We start from the raw sequence: 11067 nt of genomic DNA on the forward strand, positions 1-11067 counted from the left end.
GCAGTGTCCATACTGTGGATAAGTTATCGGATGCTTATTTTATTCAATTGTGACATGATTTCACGGATATGTTCCTGTTTCTGAACTATTGACAAGAATAGAAAAAGTATGCCAAATATAAGGTATCAATAACCTGAGTACCATCTGAGAGAGAAAACCTGATTATTTTGGTGGAGTGTTGATCGGATGTAAATGCTTTGGATTCAATAAATAGATGTTGTTTTCCTTACCTGCTAATTAAACAGTCTCTCCAGAAGTTGAAGGGTTAAGATTGCTACTGTGGAAAAGCAGCTGACGCTAATTAAAGGAGTGACTTGCAGGGAACCTGGCTGGAGCTGTGTGTGGGGGTGAATTAACATGGAGGGATTTGGATAGTTACATCAACTCACCTCCAAGGAATGGCTGAAACACTCTTTGTGTGCTTTTACTATTCCATATGGCTGCTCTCTATCTCTTCAGGTGTCCCTGGACTGGTTTATGACAGCCAAGAATATAATCTGCTACCTCCATTGCTGAAGGAGCTGTCAGAGCGCCCAGGCTGGAAGGAAGGCACACCAGGACCCCAAACAGTAGCCATCAAGTACATGAAGAGGCTATACAAAATATCAGCCACCAAGGAGGGTTTTCCTCGGATTCACAAAAATGCAGAATATAATACAGTCAGACTCATCCCTCCAAAGACCGAGTGCAAGCGAGGAACCAAGATTAAAAGTCAGTATGAACATGGGTTCCCACTCAAATCATTATATATTTTTTTCCATCTTGTATGTATGATCTTTATACAGGTTAAGTATCACTTATCAAAATTATACTGAAAACCATCGTTTCCAGAATGTACTTTATTTTATTTTTTTGGCTAAAAACACTATTGTGGACATCTGTACCTGGCACTTAACATGTGCAAGAATATGATTTGCTTGGCATTCAAATTCAGTGACTGAGATGGTCCACAAATTTTTGTTTCATGTTTTGAAACCTTGTTTCATGCACAAATAAAATATATTTGTGTGTATTTCATGTGTTTTATACAACATAAATGCAAAATACCTAATTGAAATATAAAAATATTCTGAAATTCGTAATAATCCGTTTTCCCAAATTCTTCTGGTCCTGAGCATTTTGGATAAGGGACACTCAACCTGTGTGTGTCTGTACACAAATGTCTAACCAGGCCTGGCTAACTACGGTCCTCCAGGTGTTGTGAAACTACAAGTCCCATCATGGTTTGCTATTACTATGGCAAGGCATGCTGGGATGTGTAGCTTCACAACCACTGGAGGACCACAGTTTGGACATGCCTGCTCTAAACACTTATCACATACCTCCCAACATTATCCTCTCCAGGAGGGACACCACGCTCTGTTTCTGGACTTCCCTCTTAATGTATGATTGCTTTAACCTGTGCCAAACTGGGTCATGGATAAGAAAGGTATTTCCACACAGGTGATGGCAATCATAGAGGAGAGCCCAGGAGCAGAGCAATGTGTCCCTCCTGGAGAGGGTCATGTTGGGAGGTATGTTATCAGCAGCTGGTTTTGTTCTGGTACATACTGCACATCTTTTGAGTATGAGAAATGTCTTCAAAATTGTTTTGAAAGAACCGTGTTAGTCCAGACCAGGGGTAGCCAACTCCAGTCCTCGAGAGCTACCAACAGTGCACATTTTCCAGATCTCCTCACAAAATCACAGGTGAAGTAATTAGCTCCACCTGTGGATCATTGATAATGTGTAGGTGAGTAATGAGTGCACCTGTGCCCCAGCTAGGTGATCTAGAAAATGTGAACTGTTTGTAGCTCTCAAGGACTGGAGTTGGCTACCACTGGTCCAGACAATATGTCTGCTCACTTTATTATTATTTAAGTGTCTCTCTTCCATAATATGGTGTTGGTTTTATTGGTTTGCTTTGCTGTTGAACTTTAAAGCTTTGTAAAATAAACCTATTTTTCTTTTGAATATTTCAATCATGTGTTCTATCCTCAGGTGAAGGTCTCTTTTAATAATTACCGTTATTTGATTCATTAGATCAGGGGTTCTCAAACTCGGTCCTCAGGACCCCAGACAGTTCACGGTTTCCAGGTCACCTGGCAGGTGCACAGGTGTACTTATTACTCACTGACACATTTTAAAAGATCCACAGGTGGAGTTAATTATTACACTTGTGAGTCTGTGAGGAGACCTGCAAAACATGCATTGTGCAGGGTCCTGAGGACCGAATTTGAGAATGTGTGCATTAGATCTCAAAACCAACTTTGTGTTGTAACCGATAGCACTAAAATAGACTGCTGGAGCTAATAACATGGCTGATGAGCACAGAAGTGAATCAGAACTATCCATAATCCATGTATCCATAAATACTTAACCCTTTGAGTGCTGTGAGCGATCCTCCATATATCTGCTAAAAATGCCAGCGCCGCTCACAGCGACTGTTATTTTTTTTGGGTGCAATATTTAACTTCAATGAATTGACTTGGCTGTATTTATTTATACTAATGCTGTTTACACATGGGGGAGATATATGGCTCAGCCATATATGGCTGAGCCATATATGGCTGAGCCATATATTGCTCAGTTTCTCCTTTACATCAGCGACCAGAGATGGTCGCTGATGTAAAAGAAACTGCCAGGGGGAGCCCGGCAGTGTAAATCAGCTGGTCGCAGGAGCATGTTCCTGCGACCAGCGATCACCACAGGGGCAAAAACGGGAGCGCGCACCCGGTGATATATCGCCGGTGCACACTCCCATTGCGGGCAATATGGTCGCTCAGTGACCATATTTCCCGCGATTTTGCCCTAAATCGCCCCCGTGTGTACGCACCTTTAGAGAACACTTGCTGTGAGCAATGTGGATATTTTGAGGATCTCACAACAACGTTGGCATTCAGAGGTTTAAGCTGGGTAGACACTATGCAATATTGTTAGTGAACGATATAGCTTGGACTTCTGGGTAAACGATTAAGTGCATACACACATAACAATATCGTTCAGTGACTTCACCTGGTCCCCGGCGAACATGCAGTCATTGGTTATATACAGTAGTCATATATGTGACCGCATATTCAGATGACCCGGGGGGTTCTTAGTGACCAGAGGGAGTGCATATAGTTAATGATATAGTGTGTACACGCTAGACCTGGGGTAGCCAACCCTAGTCCTCGAGAGCTACCAACAGTGCATGTTTTGCAGGCAGGGCCGGTGCAAGCCCCCCGCCCGCCCCAGGCAAAACCCCCCCTGCGCCGCCCGCAAACGGCAGGGGGGGGGGTGCGGGCGATACTGCGGCGGGCGCCCGCACCCCCCAGAGCGCTGTACCTGCTGAACTGATATGCAGCTTCAGGCTCGCGCGGGGGGGCAGCGTCTCCATCTTCACTGAAATCCCTCAGCGGGCGGCGTGCGCGGGGGGCAGCGTTTCCATCCTCTCTCAAATCCTCCAGCAGACACCGGGCGGCGTGCGCGGGGGGCAGCGTCTCCATCTTCACTGAAATCCCCCAGCAGACAGCGGGCGGCGTGCGCGGGGGGCAGCGTTTCCATCCTCTCTCAAATCCTCCAGCAGACACCGGGCGGCGTGCACGGGGGGCAGCGTCTCCATCTTCACTGAAATCCCCCAGCAGACAGCGGGCGGCGTGTGCGGGGGGGCAGCGTCTCCATCCTCTCTCAAATCCTCCAGCAGACAGCGGGCGGCGTGCGCGGGGGGCAGCCTCGCCGGGCGGGATGGAATGTTATGCTTTCTGGTACCTCGGCGGCTCAGTACCGCCCTCCAGTGGCCGGCGCCCTAGGCAAATGCCTAGTCCTGCCTAGTGGTGGCGCCGGCCCTGTTTGCAGGTCTCCTCACAGAATCACAAGTCAGCTAATTAGCTCCATCTGTGGATCTTTTAAAATGTGTCAGTGATTAATGAGTGCAGCTGTGCAGCAGCTAGGTTGTCTGTAAAATGTGAACTGTTGGTAGCTCTCGAGGGCTAGGGTTGGCTACCACTGTGCTAGACTATATGCACAATAGACCACTATCAGGCATATCGTTAATAATTTATATATTAATAATGTTTTCCAAAAGATGGGAACAACATAAATTTGGCATGCTATTAAAAATGCTGCCCAAATGGCCTCTATGAAAATTAGAGAGAGACTGTTCGGGTATTTCCGCCCAGGCCTGGAGCGCTGACACTATCACTATATAAGAGAGGGTCATGTTGGGAGGAAGAGGGAGGGAGGAAGATTCAGGGGAAATGTGAGGAAGAATTTTTTCACAGAAAGAGTAGTAGATAAGTGGAATAGCCTCCCAACAGAGGTGGTAGACGCAAATACAGTAGTACAATTTAAACATGCTTGGGATAAGCATATTGATATCCTTACAAAAAAATAAGGATCAAATATGGTTTGAGGTAACATGTTTAAAAAAAGGGGCAGACTAGATGGGCCAAGTGGTTCTTATCTGCCGTCAAATTCTATGTTTCTATAAGGGTGGGCGCCATGTTCACTACAGTCTAGGACAATGGTTCCCAACCCTGGTCCTCAAGTACCCCCAAAGCCCCGTACACACGGGAGAGATATATTGCTCAGCCATATATTGCTAGCAATATATGGCTGAGCAATATATTTCTCAGTTTCTCCTTTTCATCAGCGACCAGAAATGGTCGCTGATGAAAGGGAACCTCTGCCGGGCAAGCTCCTGCGACCAGCGATTAGAATGGGGCTGAAAACGGGAGCGCGCACCCGGCGATTTATCGCAGGGGCACACTCCCATCACTGGCAATACGGTCACCTGCGACCATATTTTCAGCGATTTCAGCCCCTATGTCCCCGTGTGTACACAGCTCAACAGTGCATGTTTTGCAGGTCTCCACACAGAATCACAAGTGACATAATTAGCTCCACCTGTGGATCTTTTAAAATGTGCCTGAATAATCTGTGCACCTGCTGGGTGACCTGAAAAACATGTACTGTTGGGGGTACTTGAGGACCAGGGTTGGGAACCACTGGTCTAGGAGATTGAACAGTGTACATGTGTCTGGCAGTCTTCCCTGGCGCCCGCCCGCTTGCTCACCTTTCCTGCCCCGCTTCCACCTGTGTGGTGTAGTAGTTTCAACTTTTAACTACTACACTGCTGAGTCTGACTGTGTTAGTGTAGTGTGGTGGTACCCTGACAGAGTCTGTGGTGTATATTATGTATCCCCAAGGGCGTAACTACCATAGGTGCAAGGGGTGCAGCTGCTGTGGGGCCCAGAGCTGAAGGGGGCCCATCTTCACTGTTCAAGTAATGTTTTACATACATTTATCACCATCAGTTGCTAAATAGGGGGCCCTTAAAAACTTTTGCTATGGGGCCTACGAATGTCTAGGTACGCCTAGTATCCCTGTAGTCTGTGCCTGTCCCTGTGCCTCATATAGATTGATTTACCTGTCCCCCAGTCCCTACCACCAACTAGTAACTTTGAACTACCAGGTGGCACATACAGTTTACTGTACAGTACACTTCTTCTGTAGTCCAGTCCTGTGACTGTCTGTCTGTCTGTTTTTTGGAAACCGTAAAAAAAAGCAGGGTCCTACCCTTTCAGACCCATTTTATTTGCAGTCTGAACCGGTATTTAGGACACAGCCAATGGTGGTCACGCTCTGTGCATATTTAATGAGCGGACCCAGTGCAGTGAATATTTAATGAGTGAGTGGGGACCTGCAGCGTTAGATCAATGGCGGGGTCCCTGCAGAGAGTGGGACCTAGCAGGGACCCCACCACTGATCTAAGCTGCAGGGACCCCCTGCCCACCAGCGCGATCACTCCCTTCCCTGCGCTGCCCAGGTAAGAGGGTGGGGGAGGGAGATGTGCAGGGTGGAGTCCCGCTCCAGGATCTTGCTAATGCCTTGTTTGTTGTAGAGGCGCAATAAATGCAGATGCTTATCCCCGATGGGAGTCATAGCGCCGGTGACTCCTGTGCTGAGCATGCTGTGCTGGGGCTTGCAGTTGATTCCCTATACATTACCCATGTATGTATCTGTTCTGCTAAGACAGGGGTGGGAGGCACTGGTGGGGGCGTGTGGTTGCCATCCTCCAGGCTATTTATCATATATTGCTGTAATTTAGCCGCGCAGGTTCTTTTCAGACACCCCTGACATCAGAGTTATGTATGCCTCTTTCACACCAGAAAACCTGTTTAGACCCGGTTTAAGACCGGGTTTATGTGCAGTCTGAAAGGGGCATTAGGCCTGCTTTGACCGGTTTTAAGACCCGATTTAAATACTGGGTCTAAGCAGGTTTTGCGGTGTGAAAGCAGCAATAGATTAATATTTAATAATCCCTTTAAATTATTTTTCCGTTCCGCAGCCCCACGCTGCGCTCTCCACGCTTTGGGGTGGCGTGGATAGTGTGGGGGGGATGCGTTAAACCTATTTTGGGGACATACAATCATATTATTGTATAGCTAATATAATGGCATCGCACACCCTATAAAATCGCATGCGATGCAATTTCTCTACAGTGCCATACATAGCAAAACTGGGCGCCGTGATAATACACAAGTACCATTATTTTTTTTCTGTTTCTGCTGCTGTGTGACTGTAAGCTGGTACAGGGTACTAAAAGTCTCACCTCACCTGTGTGCACAAGGGTGCTGCAAAATAATCAATTCACTGAAATGATTGGTTTGTTAAAGTGTGCATGTCCTATTTACGCAACATAAGGGTGGGTGGGAGTGCCACTCCTTGATGAGCTAGGTTTTTTATATGCCGCACAATTGTGTGGCTTATGCTGGGTAGACACCAGGACGGCAAGGCTCCGATCCCATCAATCTAGATCCAATTCCGACCGATTGGATGTAGATTGTGTGGTGATTGGGCCCTTTTCTGTCCTGGTGTGGACAGATACCAATCCGATGCGCGGTCCCGCAGGTCGGTCGGTCGTTCTTCAGATCCTACCTGCTGCAGGTAGGATTTGAAGAATGACCATACTCCCGGGTGCGGGTCACCATCGGATCGGACCCGCTCACGGTGCACATCGTGAGCGGGTCGTCCTAGTGTGTACCCCACATTAGCATAGTTATCCAGCTACCTCGGTGCAACCTTTTGCCCTAAAAACAATATTGTGAGATGTTCAGAATAGACTGGGAATGAGTGGAAATTAATTATATTAAGGGTTAATAGCGTAGGAGCAAAAAAAAAAAAGCAGTTGCGGTGCATCCCACCACACATCGCAATCGTACTAATTGCATATGTGTAGTTTTACACATTTGCAATTAACCCTAGAATGTCTGTGTGTGCGTGTATAGAATATAGATTGTAAGCTCCACTGGGGCAGGGACTGATGTGAATGTTCGACTATACTCTGTAAAAGCACAGCGGAATATGTATGTATGCGCTATGTAAGAAACTGTTGATGATGATGATGATATGTACTAACATATATGTGATTAGTATTGCAAAGGGCAGCTCTTGTGATAAGACAAACCTGTCCTCATGATCTACCATCCGTTTGTGTTTTTCAGACAACCTGTGGATCTACTGTATAGTAGGAATGAATTCAGCAGGTTTGCAAATGTGGCAGTTAGTAATGACTACAGCTGTGCACCAGCTAGGCTATTTGGAACATGTGGACCTTTGGTAGATCTCAGTGGCGTAGCTAGAAATCCCCCCCCCCCTCCCCCTTGGCAAAAAAAAAAAGAAGGGGCGAGGTGATGGACTACGGGCGCCACTGGCTGAGCTGACAGGTGACCCAGGCAGCTGTGAGTGCTGAGCTGGTCCCGCTCTGTACATATCTAATGAGCCGGGACCCAGCACAGTGCATATTTAAAGAGCAGGTCCCCACTCATTACATATGCACGGGGCTTGGACCCGATCATTTAATATGCACTGCACTGGGTCCCCGCTCATTAGATATGTACAGGGCAGGACCAGCTCAGCACTCACTGCTGCCTGAGTCGCCTGCAGCTCAGCCAGCAGCACCCACCACAGACTCCCCCCCCCCTCCCCCCCAAGACGCTGCAGGGTCTGCCACATATGTAGCTACGCCACTGGCAGATATTGAAGACTGGTTTGACCAGCCCTGTTCTAGGTTGACAGAATTTCAGTTCTCAGCCTCCTAATATGGCCATCTGAAATGTGCGATAAATTGGAATGTTAGGTGCCTAAGCGGGAGTTTAGATGGGTTTAGCTACTTTGCTTGGCTAAACCTGGTACTAATGGGCATGAGTGTATGGTACTCTGGGCCATTTGAAGGAACAGTTGAATTGCTCAGATGGGAACAAATTATGTTTAGGTGGCCACAAAACAATTGAATTGCTACATACAGGCTTTGGATTGAGTTTTCCAGTCTTAGCATTACAGTCATAAATAAAAGTCGGCATAGTTTTCTTACATTACTTTAGAAATTGGCCAATTCCCTGAATAAACTATAAAATGTATTGTTGAATAGGTTTTTTTTTTTTTGCTCATTGTAATGTTGCCAAGTGTTAATGGCATATGTGTGATTGTTTTGATGACACTGCATACAAGAGATTTAGTAGTATACCAGAATAAATCCCCATCTTGTAAATATAGTGCTAATTGTGTTGGTTTTCTTCCCCTCTTTCTCTTTTATATATCAGGACACTTCAATTCCCTGGATTTGACGTTCAACGCTGATAGCGTCTCTGCTTTGGAGCAAAATCTTCGGTCTATCTTGCTTTTCTCCATTCATAAACAATACACTTCTTTCAACATGACCTGCACGTGTGACTTGGAGATCCTTGATGATCAACTTGTAAGCTCTGTCTGTCCTAAATTACCTCACACATTCAAATTGCAGCTCCAGAACAGGAAACGGTGGGTTGAGATTGACGTTACCTCTTTCCTCCAACCATTTGTTTCAAACCGACAGAAGATTCAATTGTCCTTTAACCTCACTTGTCTGAGGAACAATCAGCACTCCAATTCTGGAAGTAATGGACCTTTACAAATGATTCGATCCTTGCCATATCTGCTGCTGTATTTAAATGACACAAGCAATAAAGCGTACCATCGAAGCAAAATTCATGTGGAAGCTTCTAAATGGTCTCGAAGACTCATTAATTCTAATTTAAATGATCTGAAACTAAAAGAGAACTTGCGTGCACATAGAAGATCTCGCATACGTAGAGGTGAAGACGATAAAGCGGAGAACACAACTACTGGGCCAATCTCTTATAACTTCAGTGAGCTTTTCAAGAAATTTGCATACCATGAAAATGAATGTGAACTTCATCAATTTCGACTTAGTTTCAGCCAGCTGAACTGGGATAAATGGATCATTGTGCCACAAAGGTACAATCCAGATTACTGTAAAGGAGACTGCCCTAGGGTTGTTGGTCATAAGTATGGTTCACTAGTGCATACCATGGTTCAGAATATAATCTATGAAAAACTGGACTCCTCGATTCCTCGACCATCTTGTGTCCCATCTGAGTACCGGCCCATGAGTGTTCTTACCATCGAACCAGATAATTCTATTGCTTATAAAGAATATCAAGATATGATTGCAACCAAATGTACCTGCCGTTAGCTTGCCCTTAAGCAGTCTTTGTTCGAGTATCCAACTGTATCTTACTCCAGGCTTCAGGCTTCCTGTTTTCCTGATAATGACTATCACACAGAGAATCATTCATATGCTACAATGTTAAAAAATACACTAAGCCATTGACCTAATTATTTCTCTTTTGTGGGTGTAATTCTATCCATATTTGAAAAATGTGCTTAAAACCTACAAAATGAAACCCTCCACTTTTTGCCATAGGCCTAAACCAAGCTCTTGTCTGCCATGAATCAACCACCGAGCATACGTAGTGAGGAGGTTCGAAGCAATAAGCCATTTGTTTCTCACTTTAAAAGATATTTTAATGCTGCGGAGTTGTAGTTTTAAATACCAATAGGTCTCTAGATGCCAAGAAGGAGGTTTTAAGATAGCTGAAGCCACTTTTTTAAAATGTTTAGGGGTTCCTTTTGGTTTTGTTTTTTTATTTTAAAGAACGGATCAAATGGTTGTCCAAGGGACAACCGCCCTCCTTCATCCAAGGTATCTGAGAACAAAGTTGTCTGAAGCCTAAAGACAACCTCCTATATGCAATACTGTAAAAACTCTTGTCTTAAGCGAATTGTCACTGACACTGTCTGGCGATGTCTTGCAGAAATGATGCAAAACATATGTGGCTAGATCATTGTAATACAAAGTGCTATTATTCTGCAGGAACTTGCTACACAAAGATGAAAATCTAAGTAACGTTTTCATTCTGCAAAACTGTCTTTACTGTATAGATTTTTTTTTTTCTTTTTCTTTTTTTATTAAACCTCTTGTTCTTGGCATCTACAAATGAGCAGAATCACATGCTGAAGAACTCTTCAGCTGTGTAGAAATGCTTGTTTGCACATCTTTATGGTCACATCTCCAGCTCATTTAGCAGATGGTGACTCCTTGTTAACTTAAAGACTGGTGCTCTCCTAATGGAAATGGCTCTTTTAACATCTCCATTTAGGAATAGATGTCTTAGTGGGCTTCCTTTCTCTTTAGCTGGAAGGGTTCCCCCTGCACATTAGTAATTTTGTAAGTGTGTTTATATACTAGCACTTTAATCCTTCCTGTTGCGCTGCGATTTAAATGACACCCTTTCTCTTAAAATGTCTTTTGTATGTCAGTAGAAATATATATATTGTAAGAGCACATGGCTTGTTTCCTGTGAGCAGTCAGCAATGATCTGCTTCCCTCCTCTGATGTTACTGGTGAATCTGCTAAAATCTGACCATCGGGCACTAATGGCACAATACTTAATATTTCGCTTTTTCTAACCAAGAAATACTAAGTCACTGTACACAAAATTAAAAGGAGAAACGCAAACCTGTCTATTACTTATTTAGAGTGGTGTGTATGTGTGTGGTGGTGTGGTTTGTTTTTATACTGGGTACACACTAGAACAGTGGATTCCGGACCTTTCTGTCGATTGGCATGTAAATACATACCAAATTTCAGCTTGATGTCAGAACTGGTTACTTGAAAGAGAGAGAGAAAGATTTTGCGTGATGGATGCACACCAAAGACATTGTTTGTTTATTTATTTTTTTATTAATTTTCTTTAAAACTTA

The 11067-nt window shown here is 44.7% G+C and overlaps 1 protein-coding gene across 1 annotated transcript; it reads left to right on the forward strand.

The window, feature by feature from the left end:
• The first annotated feature begins 286 nt into the window (after window positions 1-286).
• Window positions 287-10822, forward strand: GDF9 (growth differentiation factor 9). Its single transcript, XM_083181948.1, has 2 exons — window positions 287-711; window positions 8565-10822. The coding sequence occupies exons 1-2, from the start codon at window positions 399-401 to the stop codon at window positions 9494-9496; spliced, it is 1245 nt and encodes a 414-aa protein (XP_083038074.1). The 5' UTR covers window positions 287-398; the 3' UTR covers window positions 9497-10822.
• Window positions 10823-11067: the final 245 nt, after the last annotated feature.

The sequence above is a fragment of the Crinia signifera genome, chromosome 4, assembly GCF_055691185.1.
Source record: "Crinia signifera chromosome 4, ASM5569118v1, whole genome shotgun sequence".
Classification (NCBI taxonomy): domain Eukaryota; kingdom Metazoa; phylum Chordata; class Amphibia; order Anura; family Myobatrachidae; genus Crinia; species Crinia signifera.

Bases quoted from the DNA above. Each gene is read 5' to 3' on its own strand.
- GDF9 (XM_083181948.1), top strand. From the start codon at position 399: ATGGCTGAAACACTCTTTGTGTGCTTTTACTATTCCATATGGCTGCTC. The intron at 712-8,564 runs GTCAGTATGAAC...TTTATATATCAG, and splicing joins GCGAGGAACCAAGATTAAAA to GACACTTCAATTCCCTGGAT.